The sequence below is a fragment of the Hyla sarda genome, chromosome 2 (genome assembly GCF_029499605.1).
Source record: "Hyla sarda isolate aHylSar1 chromosome 2, aHylSar1.hap1, whole genome shotgun sequence".
NCBI classification, from domain to species: Eukaryota; Metazoa; Chordata; class Amphibia; order Anura; family Hylidae; genus Hyla; species Hyla sarda.
Window position 1 is genome coordinate 66,578,898 of NC_079190.1, and position 26,834 is coordinate 66,605,731.

Sequence of the window (26,834 nt, forward strand, 5' to 3'; positions counted from 1 at the left end):
CGTCCCCGCACCCTGGGCCTTAAGGACCCAGGACGTCCCCGTACGTCCTGGCGTTTTCCGGTCTCTGCCGCGCGCCGGGCAGAGATCGGAACTGGATGCCTGCTGAAATCCTTCAGCAGGCATCCAGGGCAAACGCCGAGGGGGGCCATGTAGGCCCCCCATGTCGGCGATCGCCGCAAATCGCAAGGGAAATCGCCCTTGCGATCTGCGGCGATACCGGGCTGATCGGGTCTCTGGGACCCGACCGCCCGGTAATTTCGCATGATCCCGGCTGTCACAGACAGCCAGGACCATGCTGAAGTATCGGAGCGAGGTGGCAAGCCGGCCACCTCCTCCGATCCCCTGCGATCTGTCGGTTAGTTAACCGACCAATCGCAGGAGGGGGGCGGTTACTTCCTCCCGTCCTGCCCGGCCCCTGAAAGTCCGGAGAGGACGGGAGGAAGACCGGAGGACGCGGCGGGGGACGGGGGAGTGCTGGGGCCCGGCCCCGGTACTTACCTCGTCCCTGAAGACCCGGATCCCGGCGAGGAAGATGGCGGCGGCGGCGACAGGTGAGTAAATCTTCAGCCGCGGTCGGGCCCTTTACAGCAATGCACGTCGCCGTAAAGCGACATGCATTGCTGTAATAGGACCCTGTAAACTACAACTCCCAGCATGCCCAGACAGCCCTTGGCGTCTGGGCATGCTGGGAGTTGCAGTTTTGCAACATCTGGAGGTCCACAGTTTCGAGACCACTGTGCCCTTCCAGATGTTGCAAAACTACACATCCTCAACATGCCCTTACTGTCCAGGCATGCTGGGAGTTGTAGTTCTGTAACATCTGGCCCTTCAGATGTTGCAGAACTACAACTCCCAGCATGCCTGGACAGTTTTGGCATACTGGGAGTTGTAGTTTTGCAACATCTGGAAGGGCACAGATTGGGAACCACTGTATTAGTGGTCTGCAAACTGTAGTCCTCCAGATGTTGCAAAACTACAACTCCAAGCATGCTGGGAGTTGTAGTTCGGCAACATCTGGCTCTAAAGATGTTGCCGAACTACTACTCCCAGCATGCCTGAGAATGTTTGGGAGTTGTGGTTTTGCAACAGCTGGAGGCACACTGGTTGGGAAACATTGTTTCCTAACTCAGTGTTTCCCAACCCGTGTGCCTCCAGCTGTTGCAAAACCACAACTCCCAAACATTCTCAGGCATGCTGGGAGTAGTAGTTTTGCAACAGCTGGAGGTCCCCCCCCTGTGAATGTACAGGGTACACTCACATGGGCAGGGGGCTTACAGTGAGTATCGGGCTGCAAGTTTGCAATGCAGCAAATTTTGCGCGGCAGCTCAAACTCGCTGTAATCCCCCCGCCCGTGCGACTGTACCCTAAAAACACTACACTACACTAACACAAAATAAAAAGTAAAAAACACTACATATACACATACCCCTACACAGCCCCCCTCCCTCCCCAATAAAAATGAAAAACGCCTGGTACGCCACTCTTTCCAAAATGGAGCCTCCAGCTGTTGCAAAACAACAACTCCCAGTATTGCCGGACAGCCGTTGACTGTCCAGGCATGCTGGGAGTTTTGCAACAGCTGGAGGCACCCTGTTTGGGAATCACTGGTGTAGAATACCCCTATGTCCACCCCTATGCAAATCCCTAATTCAGGCCTCAAATGCGCATGGCGCTCTCACTATGGAGCCCTGTCGTATTTCAGGGCAACAGTTTAGGGTCACATATGGGGTATCGCCGTACTCGGGAGAAATTGACTAACAAATCTTGGGGGGCTTTTTCTCCTTTCACCCCTTATGAAAAGGTGAAGTTGGGGTCTACACCAGCATGTTAGTGTAAAAAAAATAAACTTTTTACACTAACATGCTGGTGTTGCCCTATACTTTTCATTTTGACAAGAGGTAAAGGGGAAAAAAGCCCCCCAAAATTTGTAACACAATTTCTCCCTAGTACGGAGATACCCCATAAGTGGGCGTAAAGTGTTCTGGGGGCGCACAACAAGGCCCAGAAGGGAGAGTGCGCCATGTACATTTGAGGGGATTTGCACAGGGGTGGCTGATTGTTACAGCGGTTTTGACAAACGCAAAATAAAAAAAAAACACATGTGACCCCATTTCGGAAACTACACCCCTCACGAAATGTAATGAGGGGTGCAGTGAGAATTTACACCCCCCTGGTGTCTGACAGATCTTTGGAAGAGTGGGCTGTGCAAATTAAAAATGTTGTACAGCCCACTGTTCCAAAGATATGACAGACACCAGTGGGGGGTAAATGCTCACTTTACGCCTTCTTACGTTCCTCAAGGGGTCTAGTTTCCAAAATGGTATGCCATGGGGGGGTTATTTTGCTGTCCTGGCACCATAGGGGCTTCCTAAATGCGACATGCCCCCCGAGCAAAATTTGCTCTCAAAAAGCCAAATATGACTCCTTCTCTTCTGAGCATTGTAGTTCGCCCGTAGTGCACTTCAGGTCAACTTTTGGGGTACCTCCATACTCAGAAGAGATGTGGTTAAAAATTTTGGGGGTATTTTCTGCTATTAACCCTTGCAAAAATGTGAAATTTGGGGGGGAAACACACCTTTTAGTGATTTTTTTTATTTATTTTTTACGTATGCAAAAGTCGTGAAACCCCTGTGGGGTATTAAGGCTCACTTTATTTCTTGTTACGTTCCCCGAGGGGTCTAGTTTCCAAAATGGTATGCCATGTGTTTTTTTTTTTGCTGTCCTGGCACCATAGGGGCTTCCTAAATGCGACATGCCCCCGAGCAAAATTTGCTCTCAAAAAGCCAAATATGACTCCTTCTCTTCTGAGCATTGTAGTTCACCCATAGTACACCTCAGGTCAACTTATGGGGTACCTTCATACTCAGAAGAGATGGGGTTACAATGTTTGGGGGGTATTTTCTGCTATTAACCCTTGCAAAAATGTGAAATTTGGGGGGAAACACACATTTTAGTGAAATTTTATTTTTATTTTTTTACATATGCAAAAGTCGTGAAACACCTGTGGGGTATTAAGGCTCACTTTATTCCTTGTTACGTACCTCAAGGGGTCTAGTTTCCAAAATGGTATGCCATGTGGGGGATTTTTGCTGTTCTGGCACCATAGGGGCTTCCTAAATGCAACATGCCCCCCAAAAACCATTTCAAAAAAACGTACTCTCCAAAATCCCCTTGTCGCTCCTTCGTTTCTGAGCCCTCTACTGCGCCCGCCGAACACTTTACATAGACATATGAGGTATGTGCTTACTCGAGAGAAATTGGGCTACAAATATAAGTATACATTTTCTCCTTTTTCCCCTTGTAAAAATTCAAAAATTGGGTCTACAAGAACATGCGAGTGTAAAAAATGGAGATTGTGAATTTTCTCCTTCACTTTGCTGTTATTCCTGTGAAACACCTAAAGGGTTAAAACGTGGACTGAATGTCATTTTCAATACTTTGGGGGGTGCAGTTTTTATAATGGGGTCATTTGTGGGGTATTTCTAAAATGAAGACCCTTCAAATCCACTTCAAACCTGAACTGGTCCATGAAAAATTGTGAGTTTGGAAATTTTGTGAAAAATTGGAAAATTGCTGCTGAACTTTGAAGCCCTCTGGTGTCTTCCAAAAGTAAAAACACGTCAATTTTATGATGCAAATATAAAGTAGACATATTGTATATGTGAATAAAAAAAAAAATTATTCGGAATATCCATTTTCCTTACAAGCAGAGAGCTTCAAAGTTAGAAAAATGCAAAATTTTCTAATTTTTCATAAAATTTGGGGATTTTTCACCAAGAAAGGATGCAAGTTACCACAAAATTTTACCACTAAGTTAAAGTAGAATATGTCACAAAAAAACAATCTCGTAATCAGAATGATAACTAAAAGCATTCCAGAGTTATTAATGTTTAAAGTGACAGTGGTCAGATGTGCAAAAAAAGGCCGGGTCCTGAGGTGTAAAATGGCTGGGTCCTTAAGGGGTTAAGGACCAGGCCAATTTTCGTTTTTGCACTTTTGTTTTTTCCTCCTCCACTTCTAAAAATCATAACGCTTTCAATTTTGCACCTACAGACCCATATAATGGTGTTTCTTTGCACCACCAATTGTATTTTGTAATAACAATCATTAAATAACAAAATCTACTGCAAAATCAAAAAAATTATATTTGTGGAGTGAAATTGAAAAAAAAAAAAATATAACATTTTGTGAATTTTGGGGGCTTCCGTTTCTACACAGTGCAATTTTTGGTAAAAATGACACCTCATCTTTATTCTGTAGGTCCATACAGTTACAGGGATACCCAATTTATGTAGGTTTTATTTTATTTTACTACTTTAAAAAAATGATAACTACATGCACCAAAATTAGTATGTTTAAAATTGGCATCTTCTGACCCCTATAACTTTTTTATATTTCGGCATACGGGGCTACATTTTTTGCGCTGTGGTCTGTAGATTTTATCTGTACCATTTTTGTTTTTAAGAGACTTTTTGATCGCTTTTTATTTGCAACGCTGCTGGTTGAAAACCTACTGTGTGTCCTATTTCTTACATCAGGCGACCTGCTCTGTACCATGTCCTGCTTCTGCCATGGCTGCAGTTTCTCCTCTGTCCTCTAGGGGCTGCGCGTGAGCACTGGCTGAGACATAGATCAGTGCTCCACCGCGGACTGGTAAACGTTTGATAATTTTTCCGTGGCCCGCTTGTTTTATATAGACAGCAGCCCCCCCCCCCCCTTATATAGACAGCAGCCCCCCCACTTATATAGACAGCAGGCCCCCCTCTTAAATAGACAGCAAGCCCCCCTCTTATAGACAGCAGGCCCCCCTCTTATATAGACAGAAGGCCCCACATATATAGACAGCAGGCCCCCCTCTTATAGACAGCAGGCCCCCCTCTTAAATAGACAGCAGGCCCCCCTCTTATAGACAGCAGGCCCCCCTCTTATATAGACAGAAGGCCCCACATATATAGACAGCAGCCCCCCCCCCCCTCACACACACACACTTATATAGACAGCAGGGCCCCCCTTATAGACAGCACTCACTCTGCTGCTTGATCAGTGGTCTCCAAACTGTGGGCCTCCAGCTGTTGTAAAACTACAACTCCCAGCATGCTGGGAGTTGTAGTTTTGCAGCATCTGGAGGTCCACAGTTTATAGACAGCAGGCCCCCGCCCCCCTCCTCTTGTAAACAGCTCACCACCTGCGGTTGTCCTCGGGTGCTGCCGCTCCACTGCCCCGTTCTCCTGTCCTCATCATGGCGTCCTATGGAGGAGCATGTGACATACACATCACTCTGCTTCCTCCATAGCGTTACGCTGGGCGCAGGGGAGGAGGCGTGACGTGTGTGTCACATGCTCCTCTATAGGATGCAATGATGCGATCGGGAAAACAGGAGAGCAGGTATCTGACATGGCATTGATTGGCCAGGAGGAGGATCAGTGTAACAATAGCGAATTTTCATTCACTATTGTCACACAATGGGCGGGCTCGGCCGCCACAGTGAAATTATTTCAAGTACCTCGGGTGGCCCGGTACCGTTTGATCACCGGACCGGTACCGGTCCGCGGCCCGGGGGTTGGGGAACACTGATATAGATTACTAGCCAATTCCTGCCAGGCACCACCTATAAAGGAGCACTCCTCCGTGTCTGCTGCACCTGAGCTTTCCTGCTCTGCTGTTATAGCACCTGCCTGCTAAAGTCACCTAATTCAGCTCTGCTGTGTCTGATGCCTTCTATGGTATCTGCCTGCCCCACTCTGTAAGTTTGGCCAGCAGCCACTTGTGGCTCAGTGGGTCCACACCTGTGGAGTGAGACATTATTAGTTTTTTATGGCATATACCATAAAAAAACTGATAATGTATCACACCAAAGTCCAAAATTGTGCATTTTTGGTCACTTCATATAAAGTGACCAAAAATGCACAATTTTGGACTTTGGTGTTTTTGTTTTTACATGGACGCCATCGACTGCGGTTTAGCTAACGTTATATTTTAATAGTTTGGACATTTATGCACGCGGCAATATCACATATATTTATTTTTTACTACATTACTTTATTTATTTTTTTTAAATGGGAAAAGGGGGGGGGGTGATTTAAACTTTTAATAGGGAAGAGGTTAATTCACTTTTTTTTTTTTATTTTATACACTTTATTGATCTATTTTATTTTTTAGCCTCAATCTTCTGATTGCATATACTGATCAATGCTATGCCATAGAAGAGCACTGATCAGTGTTCTTGGCGCTCTGCTGCTCTAGCCTGCATAGCAGGCTAGGAGCGGCAGAACAAAGATTGGACGGCGCGGAGGCAGGTGAGCACCCTCCCGGCATTCACTCAGCTGATCGGGACTTGCGATGTCACCGCGGATGTCCCGATCAGCTCCACTGAACTACCGGCACCATTAACCCCGCATTTTAGACGCGACAATCAACTTTGATCACGATGTCTAAAGGGTTAATGCTGGGCATTGGCCCAATCGGCAGTGCCCAGCATTAACCATGGATCCTGGCTGCCCGTAGCAACCGGGACCCACAGGGTTTAACCCATTCTCCACTCGTGAGAATGGTTTAAACCCTGTTAATGGGACCAGGGCATCCTTAAGTACCAGGATGCCAGGGCGTACCTGTGTCCTGGACGGGTTAAATGTACTTCTATTGTTAAAATTTTTTTTTGTTTTTTTTGTAGTACAATAATAGAAATACATGTAACCATGGGTATCAAATTAATCGTATTGACCCACAGAATAACGATAACATGTAAGTTTTACTAATAAGTGCACTGCATAAAAACAACCCCCCCCCCCCCAATCGTTGCAAAATTGCAGTTCTCTTTTCAATTTGACGCCACAAATAATATTTGGTTGCGCAGTACATTTTATGGCAAAATAATGTAATTAAAAAATAAAATTGGTCACACAAAGAAACAAGCCCTCATATGGGTATGTGGATGGAATAATAATGGCTCATAAAAGGCGAGGAGGAAAAAAAAACGAAAACGCAAAAATTTAAATTTCCTGTGTCCTCAAGGCCAAAGTGGGCTGTGTCTTTGAGGGGTTAAATGTATGGAAGCAGATACAAACATATACCACAAACAAAAATGTGAACCACATTAACCTGTGCAACATTGCTCCAAATTGGTCTTCTTTTGGTACATCCGTTTGTGGTATACATGTGAACCTTCCCTAAGAAAACTGTATGGGTAATAAGGAAATATTTGGCGCGCTTACTGCAAAAAACAAGCCCTTGCATCATGGCTCTGTATACGGAAAATAAAAGCTGGTAAAAGCAAAACAAATCCAATGAACACACAGGCCCTCATTTACTATTCTAAACCCGACTTCTTTTGTCTGGTTTTTTTCTCGCATCTTTGACTGCGCCATGTCGCAGACATCATGCGCCAGTCTGCGACACGATGCAACATTTTTTCCCGACGGACCCGATGTGGATTCTCCTAAACCCGAAAAAGGGGCGTTACCCGACATTTCTGAGCTTTCCCACATATTTATAAAGGTTTCCAACCCGAATTTGTTGAATTGTTGTGGATTTTTTCCCTACAGCTCAGAGGAGTTGGAAACCAAAACCAACAAAACCCACGTGCGACAAACAGGATGCGACATAATAATAAATACCAGGGGAAAAAAGCAGTCGGGTTAGAAAGCAACATAGACTTACAACCCGATTTTCTTAGTAAATGAGGGCCACAGTCAGTACATGATGGGGTTTTACTTTCACCCTTTGTCTTCAGGCAACCTTACTTTAATGGATACTATTTTAAAGAAATACTGTAGTGGAAAGAAATGTATGGCCAAATATCCCCTTTACAAAAGTTATACAATTCTCTCCATTACATGTATGTACCTATCTGCAGCCATTCCATCAATTTCCCAATTACTGGAAACCCAGTAGTTTTCTCTAAATTCTGGCAGCGTTTTGTAACACGCTGGGAGTTGTAGTCTTGCAACAGCTGGAGGCACCATTGCTACTCCCAGCATGCCCGTAAAGCAGAAAGCTGTCATGGCATCTTTGGAGTTGTAGTCTTGCAACAGCTGGAGACACACTGGTGGAAAACACTGGTCTATAGCCATGTGGACCTCCAGCTGTTGCACCACTGTAACTCCTAGCATGCTCTTACAGCAGAAAGGTGTCATGGCATCTTTGGAGTTGTAGTCTTGCAACAGCTGGAGGCACCACTGCAACTTCCAGCATGCCCAGATTACAGAAATCTGCCAGGGCATGCTGGGAGTTGTAGCTGTGAAACAGCTGGAGGCACACCTGTCAGGCAATTGTGTGTTTATACCACGTTTTGTGCGGTTACTTTCGGTTTCCAGGCTCCGCTTTGGGATACGCATAGGGGAAGGGCAGCAGCTTACAGGAAGTTAGCGGAGGGCATCATGGGGGATGTAGTTTTTATTACACATCTCCTCACTACTTCGGGCGGCAATAACAGGAGAACGGCTGGACCGATTTGGACGGGGAATACATCGTTGGACAGGTCTTTCAGAGACCTATAAAATAAGGCATTTTTTTTTGTTTGTCCCAGCATTACAGATCTTCTTTTAGGCATTTTTAAGAACCCCGAGTATTGTTCTGCCCTTCCTTAACATGGCTGCCTTATGACTCATTCCCGGTGACGTCACGGCAGGGCCTGACTCAGAACCCAATGAACACGTAAGAAGACATCAGGACCCTCAGTGCGGGGTGTCCATCGTTTCCTGTACACATCACGTCTGTAATATATCCGCTTTTTATATTAAAAGCTGGTATAACGTTTGTCTATTCAGCGACTACAAGCAGAATATAATCTCCCTACTGTAACAGTTTCTCGTTATGGTAGCAGTTAGGTGGCGTCTTCTTACAGGCATTATCCAGGGCAGCCCCGTGTGTAGATGACGTAGATCTCGGAGTGGCTTCTCCCTGTGCTGGGCTGTTTGGTGATTGATACTTAGTAAGGAGCTGATCTCGGGTCCGTACAACATGTAAGTATTATAGATAATATGTATAACAGTAGTAATACATAGCTGTGATCTGTACACACTGTTCTACTGTATAGAGATGTGTTTCACAACATGGGACTCTCCAGCTGTTGCAAAACTACAACTCCCAGCATGCCCTGACAGCCGAAGGCTGTCAGGGCATGCTGGGAGTTGTAGTTTTGCAACAGCTGGATATCCACTGGCTGTAGATCTTTTAGTCCTGCCTGCTTGCTGGACAGGGAAGCCTCTTCCAGTCCATTTAAACCTAAAGATCCCACCCTTGGGCGATGTTCACATGTCCGTACGATATTCTGCATGGACATTCTGCAGCAGCAGAGTCCCACTGGTTTCAATGGGATTCTGCTGCACTGTGCACACAGCAGAATTTCTACAGTAGATGTTTTGTATCCGCAAAAGGAAAATACTTGTCTATTCTCTCTGTGGATTCCGCTCTTTAATATATTGCTGCCTATGAGACGGCGTATTTTCGAGCAATCCTAGCGCCCGCCGGATTATCCAAATGTGCAGAATGTCCGCACATGCTTTCCCGGAGGATATTCCGCATATTTTTCCCATGTGAACCTGGCCTAAGGGTTTTTCCACACAGCGGAATTTACCTGGTGCAGAACTCTGTGGAAAAACTCTGCCGTAATTTACTGTGTATTGATCTAAATGGGATTTTGCTGCACTGTTCACCCGGCAGAATTTCCGCGGCAGCAACATGGAGCTGCTGCTGTAATCCTGATTCTGGCCTCAGCAAAAAAATATATATATTATTGGTTCAATAATTATTGAATTATTGATTCCGTTCAGAAATGCATTTCCGATTCTGAGACGCTGCATTTACGAGCAGTCCTAGCGCGGCATGATCTGCCTGTTGCCGTCTGTGGACATTCCACCGTGTGAACACAGCAGAATTTTGATCAGCAAAGCTTGACTGAATTGCAGCAGAATTTCTGTGTTCTCAGAATTCAAGCCTCATTTTTTTCAATGGGATACCGCCATGGGATTCTTCAAAATGTAAGACTGGTCTTATATTTATGCGTAATGCGGAAAGCAAAATTTCCGCAGCGGAATGCCCGCAGTAAATAGACAGTTCTTTCGCAGAATTTTGCACCTATATTCCGCCGCGTGGACATACCCTTAGGCCGGGTTCACATGGGCAAAAATGTGCATAATATTTGCCCGAAAAAAAACACGGCGGCCGCTAGGATTGCTTGGAAATACACTACCTCGTAGATGACAATATATTTCCGAGCGGAATCCACAGAGAGAATAGACAAGTCTATTCCTTTTGCGGACACCACATATCTACTGCAGAAATTCCGCCTTGTGAACAGTGTTGCAGAATCCCATTGAAACCAATGGGACTCTGCTGCAGTGGAATGTCCATGCAGAATATTCTGGTGGAATTCCGCATGGACATTCTGCCGTGAGAACATAGCTTTAGAGCTGATGAGTAGGCCTTTAAAAAGGACCACCCTGTTTTGTTCAGTGACTTCCCCCATGTTGAGCTGATTGCAGGGGCTCTAGGCTTTTGCCAGCACAGTCACATGTAGTAGGCCGCGCTTCAATGGATGGCAATGTAATTAATATGCATGGACCTACTGAGTCCTCCAGAACCGCCCTCGGCAAGTAAAGAAAATCCCTTCTATGTATTAAAGGGGTTATCCACCATAAGGTAATTTTAGTACATACCTGGCAGGCAGTAATGGACATGCTTAGGAAGGATCTGCACTTGTCTTGGGGCTAAATGGCTATGTCATGAGATTACCATAAAACTGTGGCTAGCTCTTCGTGAACTTGTATTTCCAGTTTGACTTTTCTTTTTTGACTACAAATCCCACAATTCCATTTCCTCCCTCCCACACATCAACCACCCCACCCATTGAAACATAAATGAGCTGCATCCATTCAAAAGACCTGTGGTTTTCTATCAGGGTGCCTACAGCTGTTGCATTAGTTGCAGATTGATCTCTCTCCCACCAAGTGATCGCTCCACCCATTGAAGCAGACAGGCTCCCTGTCATCAGATGACTAGTGAGTCAGGTCTCGGCCACAACCTGGGAAAAAATCTGAGACAACAGTCATTTTGTATGCTGTTAAAAATAAATATTGGGGTGAAAATCTCATAAGAATTGTGAGAAAACCTTCACACACAGGTACTGACACTATATTATGAACTACACTAACTTTACAGCCCCTGTAGCATAGTCAAATAAAAAAAAATTCTGGAATACCCCTTTTAATAAAGAAAACAGATGTCAAGTAATTGTAGTTTAAAGCGCAACTCCAGTGATGGTTTTTCACAACTCCACCTGTTCTGTCCAAGCCTGTGACTACATCATTCAATCTATGGATTTGGCTCAAGTCCTCTGACTCAGGCTGGTGGCAACAAAATTTTAAAGGAAAACGGTCACATGTTTTGTCCCGCACTATCCACAGGTACGTGTGGATAGTGCGGGAGACGCTGAACAATTTGAGTCCTACCTTGCCCGGATCCGCTGCGCCGTTTGCCCGTTACAGGTCTTTTTCTGTGTATTAACTGGCAAAGGCGGGGTTACTGCCTTCAACTGCCACTGTGTTGCAACCGCCGCCCTGCCCGCAGCACCGCTCGGCTAATTAATATTCATATATTGCCTTACTATGTTGTCTCATTTCGGCCGACACCCTTACTTCAGCGCTGCTCCGGACGAATGAAGCAGCGCTGAAGACCGCTTCCGGGTGTAGTGAGAAATCCTGCACATGCGCAGTAGCGTCCGGGACTCGGCCGATATGAGACAACATAGTAAGGCAATATATGAATATTCATTAGCCGAGCGGTGCTGCGGGCAGGGCGGCGGTTACAATACAGTGGCAGTTGACGGCAGTAACCCCGCCATTGCCAGTTAAGTGATAATTTTATAACACAGAAAAAGACCTGTAACGGGCAAATGGCACAGCGGATCCGGGCAAGGTAGGACTCAAATTGTTCAGCGTCTCCCGCACTATCCACACGTACCTGTAGATAGTGCGGGACAAAACATGTGACCGTTTTCCTTTAAGCAAATTCCCTGCCGTCTGAGCCTAAAAGGAGAACTCCAGCGAAAATTAACTTATCCCCCTATCCACAGGATAGGGGATAAGTAGCTGATCACGGGGGGTCTGACCACTGGGACCCCCTGCGATCTCTGGGACAGGACCCCAGTTCTTTTAGTGAGAAGCACGTGTCATCTACTGGTTATGAAAATGTCCACAGGATAGGGGATAAGCAACTGATCGCAGGGAGTCCAACCGCTGGGACACCCCCCCCCCCCCGCGATCTCCTGAATGGCCACCGGTGCTCAGGGAGGATCGTGTGCTGCAGAACGTGCTCCATTCATTTCTATGGGAGTGCCAATAATGCCCGAGTGCTGTACTCTCATCTTTTTGGCACTCCCATAGAAATTAATGGAGCACGTGCTGCAGCACACGCTCCTCCCTGAGCACCGGGGCCCATTCAGGAGATAGCGGGGGGAGGGGGGGGGGGTGGGGGCTCCCAGCAGTTGGACCCCCTGCGATCAGTTGCTGATCCCCTATCCTGTGGACATTTTCATAAGATCTGCCATACCGGGGCTTACTGTGCTGTGGTTTATTGCTATGGGCAACTAAGTCAGTTTTGCTTACATTTTCAGTCACCGGCCATTCACAGCTTATGTTACTTTATCTACAGGTCTTTAATACAGGCCCCATCCTTCGCCCTGTATGTTACTTCTTCCTGTAAAATGGCGGCCTCTACAGTCACATTAAAGGGCTTGTCTGGCAATTAAATTTTTTTTTAGATTTCCCTCATTCCCCACAGTTGTCTCCCCAACACTCTCGATCGCCCCTCATCTATACTTCTTTCTTATTCTGACCTGATGAAGAAGGGGGTTCCCCTTGGAAATGCGTTGTCCACCACATTCACTTAGGGCTGGGCGGTATGACCAAATACGTGTATCACAGTATTTTTGTAACTTATGGCGGTTCCACTGTATATAACGGTATTTCCTCTTCCCCCCCCCCACAAAAAAAAATTATCAGCTCAGCGCTGCGCTGTCCCCATTGGGGTAAATACTCACATATCATCCGCAAGCTCTTCCCTCCTCGTCCTCCTGTTTGTTGCGGCCGCCGGCGCTGACACTTTATACTGTACGCTGTATCCCTATGCCCGGGCTGCAAATGGTAAACAAAATGAACTTTAACGCATGTTCCTACATTGGTCTTACGCTGAGGATGGGAACGTCGGACAGCCGTCAGCCTGTCACCGGCCGCAGCAATGTTCCGCCTCGGCTGGTGACAGGCTGAGCCCACTGTCATGTAAGAAGCCGGCTTCTTACATGACAGTGGGCTCAACCTATCACCGGCCAAGGCGGAACATCGCTTCGGCCTGTGATAAGCTGATGGCTCTCAGACGTTCTAATCCCTAGGAAGCAGGTCCAGACCGACAGGGAAGTTGAGTTTAAGTTTATTTTGTTAACCATTTACAGCCCGGGCATAGGGATAAAGCTATAGAGTGTCAGCGCCAGTGTCCGCAACAAACAGGAGGACAAGGAGGGCAGCGCTTGTGGCTGATATGTGAGTATTTTACCCCAATGGGGACAGCGCAGCGCTGGGCTGATAATTAATTTTGGGGGTGGGGGGCAGAACAGCGCTCGCGGGTCACATATGATTAGTTCCCCGATGGAAACAGCGCTGGGCTGATAATTCTTCATTCCCGAGGGGGAGGGGCCACACCAGTATTGCGGTATGGGGAAAAATTCATATCGTGTAGGACAAAAATTTCGGTATTCGGTATGAACCGGTATAACGCCTAGCTCTACATTCACTGCCAACTTTATGAATGTTAATAAAAGCACAGTGACAATAAGAATATCCTGGTTAAAGCGCCGCGAGCCACAAGTCGGATCTTTAAAGATTAATGGGATCTCGGACGGGAAACCCATATCTCTACCTGTTTCTTATTCCAGTGACATTCAGGCAGACATTCAGTGAATTGCAGCCACCGTGTCAGTCAGCTCTGCATGCTGCATCTCCAATGCATATCAGAGCGGATGCCGCTAAAAGTATGTACTTGTTAATTCTTCAGCAGAGTAAGGAATTACTGAATTCCAATGGCAGAATTTTCTACAGCAGAAATTCTACCGTGTGCATGTGGCTGCAGAATGCAATTGAAAACAATGGAAGGCGACTGCCCCACAATTTTTGAGTGTAATTTTAATGTTGGATTCCACTTGGAGACTCTGCCATGGGAAAAGGCCATAAAGGTTCACAGATAAGGTATATATTCCAATGCACAACTAATAACCAAGTGGTAAAAGGAGTACTGTGAGAATATTTTATTATTTCTTCAGTATGCTCGGACTGCCGCAAAAAAAACAAAAACCTTTCACTTACCTTACGACGCTCTCCTATCGCTGCTGAAATCGTTCTCCCATCCTCTGGCCCTGATCTTCTTACGGATTTTGGTGCCCGACACATCATCCTCTGCTCAGATAATCGCTGGCCGCAGCAATGTGCCCCCTTGGCCAGTGATAGGCTGAGCGGCAGTAGGATGTAACAGACTCTGACAACAGGTTAAGACCAGGCACGTTACATCACAGTGCCGCTGTGTGCTGCTTACTAGTGGCCCACAGGACAATAAGGTAGCATTAAAGGGGTTATCCAGGAATAGAAAAACAGAGCTAATTTCCTCTAAAAACAGCACCACCCCTGTTCTCAGGTTGTGTGTGTGGTATTACAACTTGGTTCCATTCACTTCAATGAAACTGAGCTTCAGAACCACACACAACCTGAGGACAAGTTTTTGAAGAATGGGTATCCAGGATTAGAAAAAGAGCTGATTTCTTCCACAAATCTACACTTAAAGGGGTACTCCGGTGAAAACCTTTTTTTTCTTTTAAATCAACTGGTGCCAGAAAGTTAAACAGATTTGTAAATTACTTCTATTAAAAAATGTTAATCCTTCCTGTACTTATTAGCTGCTGAATACTACAGAGGAAATTCTTTTCTTTTTGGAATGCTCTCTGATGACATCACGAGCACAGTTCTCTCTGCTGACATCATTATAATAATAATAACTCTTTATTTATTGTTGTCCTTAGTGGGATTTGAACCCAAGGTCCCAGCACTGAAAGGCAGCAGTGCTAACCACTGAGCCACCATGCTGCTCTAAGCATACATCTGCTATGCACGGCTGCTAAAATGGACAGAGATGTCAGCAGAGAGCACTGTGCTTGTGATGTCATCAGTGTTCCAAAAAGAAAGGAATTTCCTCTATAGCATTCAGCAGCTAATAAGTACTGGAAGGATTAAGATTTTTTAATAGAAGTAATTTACAAATATGTTTAACTTTCTGGCACCAGTTGATTTAAAAGAATTTTATTTTCACCGGGATAGGGGTACTCTGCCCTAGACATCTTATACCCTATCCAAAGGATAGAGGATAAGATGTCTGATCGCGGGGGTCCCGCTGCTGGGGACCCCCGCAATCTCTCCTGCAGCCTCCCGAGTCATCACTGCATGAAGCTAAGTTTGCTCCGTGCGTGATGACTCATGATACAGGGGCCGGAGTATTATGACCTCATGGCTCCACCCCCTTGTGACATCACGCTCCGCCCCCTCAATGCAAGTCTATAGGGAGGGGGCGTGATGGCTGCCATGGCCCCTACCATAGGCTTGCATTGAGGGGGCGGAGCGTGACATCACGATACTCCAGCCCCTGTATCGTGAGTCATCACGCACGGAGCAAACTTAGCTCCATGCTCCTTGCAGTGATGACTTGGGAGGCTGCAGGAGAGATTGCTGGGGTCCCCAGTGACGGGCCCCCCGCGATCAGAAATCTTATCCCCTATCCTTTGGATAGGGGATAAGATGTCTAGGGATGGAGTACCCCTTTAATACAACCTTCTAGTCCTGTGGGCCATTAAAAAACGTAACGTTTATGCTTTTGTTTTCTAATACAAAAAGTGCATAACACAGTGGTGCTAAACCACCCAGGACAATATGTATGTTACACAGTCTAAGGGTCTATTCACACGGCAGAATTGTACCGAATTGATGTAGAATCCGCATGCGAAAATTCTGAAGTGTGAATGGAAGTGTGGAATCCCATAGAAGTCAATCATACTTTAATTTGAGGTGGAATCCGCATGCAGAATCTATGCGGAAATTCTGCCGTGTAAATAGATCCTAAAGTGATAAGGAAGCTGGATTGCTCCTACACAATATGATGGCAAAGTTGTAATAAAGTATCCAGTCCATCTATTTGTGCCATACTTTACTTATTAAAGGGGTACTCCAGTGGAAAACTATTTTTTTAAATCAACTAGTGCCAGAAAGTAAAAACAGTTGTATAATACAGAGGAAGTTCTTTTCTTTTTGAATTTCTTTTCTGTCTGACCACAGTGCTCTCTGCTGACACATCTGTCCATGTCAGGAACTGTCCAGAGAAGGAGAAAATCCCCATAGCAAACCACTCTGGACAGTTCCTGACATGGACAGAGGTGTCAGCAGAGAGCACTGTGGTCAGACTGATAAAAATTTCTAAAAGAAAATAACTTCCTGGGGAGCATACAGCAGCTGATAAGTACAGGAAGGATGAATATTTTTTATAGAAGTAATTTACAAATCTGTTTAACTTTCTGGCACCAGTTGATAAAAAAAAAAAGAAGAAAATTCCCACCGGAGTATCCCTTTAACTATAACTTTGCTATAATATGTGTTATAACGTATATACTTTGTATTAAATCAAATGTATTCATAAATAATAAAAAAAATTATTAATAAACTAGAATAATTATAATCCTCCACCTGCCTCTATGGACGTACTGCATGGGGCTGTTACTTTTGCTGCTAGTTACCCTTCTGCCCGTGTTCTGTGTATGGGGGACTTCAATATGGTGCCGAACCAGGCCCTGGATCGCCATAGCCCTAGGGGGGTTCCTGTGGGTACTGGGGGTAATCCTCTCTCACTACTCTTGGAGAAGGTTGGTTGAGTAGACATTTTTAGGGCTAGGTATCCTCTGATTAGGCAATACTCGTGTCATATCCTCGGACGTAATGTGCTTTCCACGATCGACCTTGCTTGTGGTAACTCGCTTCTTTTCTCCCAGGTCTCGGTGGTCTCTTATGAGCCGCGAGCTATATCTGACCATTCCCCATTATTGCTTGATATCTCCATGGCCAATCCTAGCCGCGAGCTATATCTGACCATTCCCCATTATTGCTTGATATCTCCATGGCCAATCCTGGTTCACCGCGTAGGTGGAAAATCCATCCTTTCTGGCTTGACCAGATAGGCCCTAATGACCGCATCCCGGACCAGCTCCAGGTCTTTCTCCATGCTAATCTTCCTGGGGGCTCTCCTGTACTGGTGTGGGAGACGTTGAAGGCGTATTTTAGGGGCTGCTTATGCTCTATGATTTCTTTCATTAAAAAGTCAGAGTCTAGGAGGGAGGAGGAGCTGGCTGGGCAGTGTGCGGAGCTGGAGGCCCGATATGTTTCAGACCCATCGGAGGCTGATAAGGTGGCTTGGCTACTTGTGGGGTGGCAATATATGCTGCACCTACTTGAGAGGGCCAATAGGAAGCTGTTCTTTACTAAACAATTGTATTTCGAACATGGGAATCAATCTAGTAAGCTGTTGGCTCATATAGTCAGGCAGAATTCTTTTGCCCCTCCAATTCTTAAGATCGTGGCCTCTAATGGGTCCGAGCTGTTGGGGGTTGCGGAGATGGTGCAGTGCTTTTCCACATTTTACTCTAACCTTTATTCTTCACAGATGCAGTATGATGATGCGGATCTGGCCACCTACCTGGACGGCATTGACTTTCCCGTTTTGTCAGACAGTGATAGGGTGCTGCTGGAGGCCATGACCAAGGGTAAATCTCTGGGCCCTTATGGCCTTCCTCTGGAGGTTTACTTGCGGTACTCTGACACGCTCCTTCCACCTCTACTTGTCATGTTTGAAAGGGCGTTTGAGGATGGTGTTTTTCTGAATCCATGTATGAGGCGACCATAGTTGTCCTCCTAAAACCTGATAAGGATCCTGTAGATTGTGACTCTTACCGAATTTAGATTATAAGGTTCTCACTAAAGTTTTAGCTAACCGTTTGAATAGGGTAATTCTGTCTATAATCCACCCTGATCAAACCGGCTTTATGCCGGGCAAATCAACATCGGATAATATCCGTCGGGTCCTGACAGCCGTCCAGGTGGGGAGTGCTCTGGGAGGGGATTGGGCCTTGGCATCACTGGATGCCACCAAGGCCTTTGATTCCGTGGAGTGGGGTTATATACAGGCAACCCTGGCTAGATTTGGTTTTGGTCCTAATTTTAGGAAGTGGGTTTCCCTCCTATATAGATGTCCACGGGCTCAGATTCTGGTGAATGGCGTTTGTTCTTCCCCTGTTTGCTCTTGGCAGGGGTACACGTCAGGGGCAGGGGTACACGTCAGGGGTGCCCCTTGTCCCCACTCCTGTTTGCGGTGGCAGTGGAGCCCCTCACTCTGCGCATTCAACAGGATCCTGGCTTCCGAGGTATGTCTATGGGGGGTAGGGAGGAACGTATTGGTCTATACGCTGATGACATGGTGTTGTTCCTCTGTGACCCTGCATCAATGCTCCCGTATGTAATGGCGCTGATGGATCGTTTTGGGTACTTCTTTGGTTTATATATTAATTGGTCTAAATCAGGGGTGATGCCGCTTACTTTACTTCCTTACATTAAATCTAAGTTCCGGGTGTGGGCCACGCTCCCGTTGTCAGTTGCTGGCCGTATTAATTTTATTAAGCTTATTATCCTACCTAAATGCCTCTATGCACTGGAGCATGCCTCTGTGCCTGTCCCTAGACACTTTTTTGACTCTATTCATTCACTCCTCTCTCCATTCATATGGGGCCCCAATAGACCTAAAATTTGCCTAACTACACTACAATGCCCCAAGTTGGAAGCGGGTATGTCGCTCCCTGATTTCTATCTGTATTATTTAGCGGGCCAACTCCGATATATTAGGCATTGGATCTCTGGGGATCTGGTGCCGGACTCGGAACAATCTCTGGCTAGGTTTGTCCCGGCACTGACCCTTCGGATGCTGTTGGATAGCCCCACCCTGGGGGGTAGTGCCTATCTTCACCTTCACAAATTAGCCATAAATGTTTGGCGGGCCGCCAAGGGGTTATATGGTTTTACTGACGTCCCCGAGGATACTCCTTTGTGGCAGAATATGGGGGTACTCACTTTAGGACATGTCTACCGTGACAATGTGCTCTGTTCGTTTGACCAGTTGCAATCCAGCCATGATTTACCAAGAAATAGCTTTTTTAAATATCTTCAGCTCCGCCACGCATTAAACGCCCAGTTCCCCATAGGGAGCTCTCCGATTTCGGCATTTCCCCTCATTGGTGTCCTGAAATCACAGGGACCTAGGGGGCTGGTGTCCATCCTGTTCACACACCTTATTCAGGCCAAGAACTCCCACTCCCCAGTGCCGGCGGACGGGCACTGGGAATCCCATATCCCTAAGGATGATTGGGAGGATATTTTCTCCTCCCACATGCTTGTGTCCCCGGCAGCTAATAACAAATTGATCCAATTGAACATTATACATTATAGCTATATGACCCCTGTTAGGTTGCATAGAATGGGTTGTTCTGACTCCGATGCTTATCATCGTTGTGGTGCTGCCAGGGCAGACTTCTGGCATCTGATATGGGCATGCCCTTTTATAGTGTAATTTTGGCACGAAGTGCTTCACCTTTTGGCCACTCTTGCTCAACCTTCCCTATCTCTTGATCCTTTGATTTGCCTTTTTGGTATCTTGGATGAAGAGATATGAACGCATCATATACGTACACTTTTGCGGGAAACCTTGTTCATGGCCAGGAAGGCTATTGCCCTCAAATGGATGGACCCCGGCTCTCCTACCTTGACTCAATGGAAGGCTCTTGTTAATGCTACGCTACCTTTCTCACATGTAGTGTATAAGAACAGGAAATATCCAGATAAATTCCTCTCTGTATGGAGTGGCTGGTGCTCCTCTCCCTTAACCCAATGTTCGTACTCTGTGTCCTCTTCTCGGGCCATATAGAGGCCCTCTGATGTTTTACGTGCTGTCTGTTGTAGCCTCTAGTCTCTGTTTCTTTCTGTGCCTTCATTTGTTAGTTTTTTGTTACTTATTTCGATGCGTGGGTCGACTATCTCTGTTTAACTACATACCTTTTGGAACACGGTGGTCTATTTATGCCTCACTGTATGGTTCACAGTTACTGTTTTGGGCGCCATTCGCCTTTTATATCCAGTTATTTACACCTCAGTTTGGTGATATTTCTTGTATCTCAGCTATGTACTATGTGAAATACGATTGATTATTCTGTTGTTTACATCCTGTTCACTTGTACTAGGTTTCATGACCCTTAACTTGTATATTTCTGGATGTACAATGTGTCCACTTTAATGGGCCTGTGGTCTGATGTTGTTTACTTTTCAATTAAATGAATAAAAAAAATAAACTAGAATAAAAGTAAAGTATTAATTGTCCAAGTGACTTTAAAGGAGAACTCCAGAACATAAAAATTGTTCCCCATACTGCCGACAGTAAAAAAAAAATAAAGGTGTACATACCGTCCTCCGCACCCCCGGGGCCTCCGGTAACCGGCTCCGGTCTCCGCCGCGAACCACTTCCTGGTTGCCGGTGGTCGGATGAGTCATACTGCCCTCAGCCAATCACCGGCTGCAGTGAAGTCCCGACTCGGCCGACGATAGGCTGAGTGGCATTGGGACGTTTTCGGCCCCAGCCGCAGGTGCCGGTGTAGTGAAGAATTTTGTATCCTGAAGCGTTCTCACACTGCCCCTCAACCTATCGCCGGCCGAGACGGGACCTTGCTGCGGCCGGTGATTGGCTGAGTGCAGTATGACTCATCCGACCACCGGCAACCAGGAAGTGGATTGCGGCGGAGACCGGAGCCGGTTACCGGAGGCCCCGGGGGAGCGGAGGAAGGTATGTACATCTTTATTTTTTTTACTGCCGGCAGTATGGGCCACAATTTTTATATTCCGGAGTTCTCCTTTAAAGGGGTACTCGGCTGCAAACATCTTATCCCCTATCCAAAGGGGATCACTCATGCGGTGATACCAAACCTGTTTATTTTTATTATGTTTACATATTTTTTAATGGGGGAAAAAGGGGTAGTGGTATTTAATTCTTTGATATGGAAGGGGCTAAAGATGTCTTGCGGGGAAAAAACATATGCTGGGACCCCCTGCAATCTCCCGTATGGGGCCTCAGCTCTTTTTCTCTAAAGCGCGTCTCATATCAAGATAATAAGCTGGTCGAAACACACCCCCTCCATTCATCTCTATAGGAGAGGTGGAGACACAGCGTTTGGACCCCTAGCGATCGGGTCCTGCAGATAGGCGATACGTTTTTATTTCCAATAGACATCTTTAAAGGGGTACTCCACCCCTAGACATGTTATTCCCTATACAAAGAGGGTTGCTGATCTCCGGGCCAGCGATGCGGTGTTATGGTCATGGAAATCTGGGGCTTCCATGATCGTGACATCACGACACGCCCCCTTCATTCATGTCTATAGACTTGAATGGAGGGGGCTAGGTGGCTGTGATCGCCAGTCATCCAGCACGAAGGGGAGTTCGCACCTTGTACCGGATGACTGGGTGCCTTGTGGCCAGTCCCCTGCGATCAGACAGGTTACCCCCTATTCTTTAAATGGGATAACAGGTCTAGCGACAGAGTTCCTCTTTAAAGGGGTACTCCGGCGCTAAGACATCTTATCCCCTATCCAAAGGGGGATATCCGGCCCCCGTGATCACCAGTAATCAGACCCGGAGCGAACATGCTCCGGGGACTGATTCTAACGGGGTGCTGCGTGCAAGATCACGGGGGTCCCCAGCGGCGGGACCGCTGCGATCAGGCACCTTATCATCTATGCTTTGGATAGGGGATAAGATGTCTTAGCGCCGGAGTACCTCTTTAATATATGTGGGTTAAACCTTTATTAAAACAGTTAATAAATCTGGCTACCTCAGCAGTGGGAGGTGATCCACCCCGATAGACCACCAGGGAACATTTAAATGTCCTTTTAGATGCAGATGTCAACTTTGACAGCGGCATCTAAGGAGTCAATAGCCATTCATGGCGATTACCAGATTCAGGATGTTAGCGGTAGCCCTGCTGGGGGCCACCCGATATAGGACTTGGCTCTGCTTGTCTTCAGCAGGGCTGAATGACTGAACAATTCTGCATGTCCCGTCGGGTGATACGAAATTCACGCCTCTGTATATATGTATATGTGTGTTAAATATATATTTTTTTCTTTTCTGTATAATTTAATTCATGTATTTTATGACAGACTTTATTAGGACAGCTTGGCTTTTTATTACCGCACATTTAAAGGGGTACTCCGCACCCCTAGACATCTTATCCCCTATCCAAAGGATAGGGGATAAGAAGTCAGATTGCCGGGATCTCGGCTGCTGCACCCACCTGTACGGCTTCCACCTCACACCGGCAACGCTGGAGGCTTCGGATCCCGACCACAATGGCGGACGAGCGTGACACCCCGCCCCCTCAATGCAAGTCTATGGGAGGTCCGCCATGCCCCCTCCCATAGACTTGCATTGAGGGGGCGGGGCATGATGTCACATGGGGCGGAGTCGTGACATCACGCTCGTCCGCCATTGTGGTCGGGATCCGAAGCCTCCAGCGTTGCAGGTGTGAGGTGGAAGCCGTACAGGTGGGTGCAGCAGCCGAGATCCCGGGGGTTCCCAGCAGCGGGACCCAGGGGATCTGACATCTTATCCCCTATCCTTTGGATAAGGGATAAGATGTCTAGGGGTGCGGAGTACCCCTTTAAACACAGGTTATTGTACATGTATTTGAAATATATATTCCCTGTACAATGTTATTATATGGAGACCGATGCTTGAAAGGTAAATGTCAGCTGCTTTTAATGTAACTATCTGAATTCGTGGATGAAAAGGAAATGTCAGACCGGTAATTACTTTTTTTTTGTTGTTTTTTTTTTTAGGTCAAAGGTTACATTTAAAATTACGCTTACAGCGGACCCCCGGCTTCCATACAAAGTGTAAGCATAAAGCTTGTCATACCTTTAGAATGTTAATTGACATTTTCTGTAGGCTGGAAACTGCTTTAGGTGAATGCAGAAAAAATCTGAGCGGTCACAAAAGGGTAGATTCCAGTTAATGGGGTATTCCAGAGTTCAGTAAAAAAAACTTTACAGAATGCTGTAATTACGTAACACACAAAATAACACTAATCCTACATCCTAAATATGTATACTCATACATACATAGGCCATTCATTTTGAAAAACCTAGATAAGCCCTTTTAAAATGTGTCAAAGTATGGAGAGACCCACCTTTTGGATAACCCACATCGATCAGCTGAAGAGACCACGGTGCTAATGCTTGGACCTACACCAATGTGATATTTTCTAAGGATAGGCCAACTATATTAAAGGGGTTATCAAGTGGGAGGGTTTATTTTTTAGAAGAATGCCCATTTTACCTTTTATACAGTGGGGCAAAAAAGTCAGCCACCAATTGTGCAAGTTCTCCCACTTAAAAAGATGAAAGGCCTGTAATTTTCATCATAGGTATACCTCAACTATGAGAGACATAATAAGAGAAAAAAAAAATCAGATTTTGATTTTTAAAGAATGTATTTACAAATTATGGTGGAAAATAAGTATTTGGTCACCTACAAGCAAGCAAGATTTCTGGCTCTCACAGACCTGTGACCTTTTATTTAAGAGTCTCCTCTGAACTCCACTCGTCACCTGTATTAATGGCCCCTGTTTGAAGTTGTTATCAGTATAAAAGACACCTGTCCACAACCTCAAACAGTCACACTCCAAACTCCACTATGGCCAAAACCAAAGAGCTGTGGAAGGACACCAGAAACAAAATTGTAGACCTGTACCAGGCTGGGAAGACTGAATCTGCAATAGGCAAGCAGCTTGGTGTGAAGAAATCAACTGTGGGAGCAATTATTAGAAAATGGTAGACATACAAGACCACTGGATTCTCCCTCGATCTGGGGCTCCAGGCAAGATCTCACCCCGTGGTGTCAAAATGATCACAAGAACGGTGAGCAGAAATCCCAGAACCACACGGGGGACCTAGTGAGCAGGGACCTGCAGAGAGCAGGGACTAAAGTAACAAAGGCTACCATCAGTAACACACTATGCCGCCAGGGACTCAAATCATGCAGTGCCAGATGTGTCCCCCTTCTTAAGCCAGTACATGTCCGGGCCCATCTGAAGTTTGCTAGAGAGTATTTGGACGATACAGAAGAGGATTGGGAGAATGTCATATGGTCAGATGAAACCAAAGTAGAACTTTTAGTAAAAACTCAACTTGTCGTGTTTGGAGGAGAAAGAATGCTGAGTTGCATCCAAAAAACACCATACTTACTGTGAAGCATGGGGGGGTGGAAACATCATGCTTTGGGGCTGTTTTTATACAAAGGGACCAGGACGACTGATCCGTGTAAAGGAAATAATGAATGGGGCCATGTATCGTGAGATTTTGAGTAAAAACCTCCTTCCATCAGCAAGGACATTGAAGATGAAAAGTGGCTGGGTCTTTTTAAGCAGGACAATGATCCCAAACACACCGCCCATGCAACGAAGGAGTGGCTTCGTAAGAAGCATTTCAAGGTCCTGGAGTGGCCTAGCCAGTCTCCAGATATCAACCCCATAGAAAATAGGGAGTTGAAAGTCTGTGTTGCCCAGCGGCAGCCCCAAAACATCACTTCTCTAGATGTGCATGGATGAATGGGCCAAAATACCAACAACAGTGTGTGAAAACTTTGTGAAGATTTACAGAAAATGTTTGACCTCTGTCATTGCCAACAAAGGGTATATAACAAAGTATTGAGATTAACTTTTGTTATTAACCAAGTACTTATTTTCCACCATAATTTGCAAATAAATTCTTTAAAAATCAGACAATGTGATTTTATGGATTTTTTTCTCATTATGTCTCTCATAGTTGAGGTATACCTATGAGGAAATACTAAATACTTTTTTGCCCCACTGTAAGTGATTGGCTAAGCAGTAGTATGACACTCTGGGCCTAAGCGTCATGCTTTCTCAGAGGAAGAGAATCGCAGCCGGGACCAGAGAAGTACAACGAAGACACCGCGGGAGTGCTAGAGGTAATTAAAGGCTTTTTTTTTTTTTATATATATAAAGTAGAATTGTCATTGCTATAATCCTAAACCACCACCCCTCCCAACGGATAGATAACCCTTTTAAAGAAGCACTCCAGTAAAACATTTGTGGACATGTAATGTTAACTAACCAGCTATATTGCTGCAGTGTAATGTATTTTATCCCTGCATGGTTGCTTTAATTATTGTAGTTGGGTCATATGATCACCACTCAGACCAACCGATCTGGTTGCTTTGTGCAATCTCTCCTCTGCACAGATTTGCCACACCCCTCATGACCTCACGAACAACCCCCCCCGCCCATGCAAGTCTATGGGAGAGGACATAACAGCCGTACCCCTCGAAGGAGAAATTAGTGTCCCTGTCTCAGTGTCCTGTTCTGTTTTTTGCCTTTGCCCCATTAAAGTAAATCAAACTTTCCTGTAACACCAGGCACAGACTATAGACCAGTGATGCTGGTGTTTTTTTTTTTCTTCATTTCGTCATACATCCCACCTAAGTAAATTTATTGTTTGATTCTAATAAATAAAATCTGCGCTGTTATTGTCCTACCGTCCGTTTCCCCACTGAAGTCCGGTGTTGCCGATGGTTACTGATTCGTGACGTCACTACAGTATGACGAGGACCAAACAGCTGATGCGTTTCAGAAAACCTTCAGTTTCCTTAGTTTGGGAGACGAAGTAAACAGGTTTTCTGAAATGCGTCGGATGTTGTTTGGTCCTCTTGTCATACTGTATTGACGTCACGAATCAGTAACCAACGGTAACAACGGACTTCAGCGGGGAAGCGGACGGTAGAGATGCCGCCGGCTGGGCCTGTCTCCAGATCCTACACACAAGCACTTGGACTCGATCTATATGATCTTCTCTGGACTTCACGTTACAAGATAAGAATATCCCTGGAAACAGGTACACGGCTACTGATAAGGGAAAACAGTTATCTCATGCACCAGAACAGTTTCACTACCGTATACCTTCTCTTTAATAGTGAAAGTACGGGTTTTAATAGAACAGTGCGTCTAAAATCATATTCCCCACCAGAAAACCGCACCGTGGATATATGAAAAATACTTAGGCTAACTCTTGGTTTTTCCTTTTTTTAAAATACAGTAACATATACCATTTATAGTGGGCTTAAAGGGGTACTCCACAGCTCAGCGTTTGGAACAAGATGTTCCGAACGCTGGAGTCGGGAGCTCGTGACGTCATAGGCCTGCCCCCTCATGACGTCACGCCCCACCCCCTCAATGCAAGTCTATGGTAGGGGGCGTGGCAGCCATGGACTTGCATTGGGGGTCGGGGTGTGACATAATGACGTTGCGAGCTCCCGGCGCCGGCTCCAGTGTTTGGAACAGTTTGTTCCAAACCCTGAGCAGCGGAGTACCCCTTTAATAGTAACACCTGTGTCTCATTAACACAGAGTGGATCTAAAAGTTACTTGTTAGTTAATGTCGGCAAGAAGCGAATTACCACACTTTATCTGGAAGTATTTATGGGTAGGTATACACTTACCATATAAAAGCTAAAAGAGAGTTATATCCTTAAAAAGTCCCGATATTATAAGCCGCTATTTTTTTCCTAACCCAGATACACCAGGCTAATAGTGATACAGGCACTGGCCAACTGGGACGCAAAACTGCAGACTATTGCACTTAAAGGGGTACTC

General features: G+C 45.8%; 1 protein-coding gene and 1 long non-coding RNA gene across 3 annotated transcripts in view; one reads left to right on the forward strand and one right to left on the reverse strand.

Annotated features, from left to right (window-relative positions):
• LOC130358560 (uncharacterized) overlaps positions 1 to 11,623 on the reverse strand; it is a 39,340-nt gene extending 27,717 nt beyond the window's left edge. Inside the window, exon 1 of the long non-coding RNA XR_008889567.1 lies at positions 11,448 to 11,623. This is a non-coding gene — a long non-coding RNA (uncharacterized LOC130358560). The remainder of the gene's footprint in view (positions 1 to 11,447) is intronic.
• UFM1 (ubiquitin fold modifier 1) overlaps positions 8,860 to 26,834 on the forward strand; it is a 29,842-nt gene continuing 11,867 nt past the window's right edge. The window contains exons 1-2 of one of the 2 annotated variants that reach the window (XM_056561959.1): positions 8,860 to 8,960; positions 23,003 to 23,059. In XM_056561959.1, the coding sequence (XP_056417934.1) occupies positions 8,959 to 8,960; positions 23,003 to 23,059 (59 nt within the window). In that variant the 5' untranslated portion in view covers positions 8,860 to 8,958. Of the gene's footprint in view, positions 8,961 to 11,751; positions 11,914 to 23,002; positions 23,060 to 26,834 lie in introns of those variants that run through there. The other variant, XM_056561958.1, reaches the window with a different exon arrangement.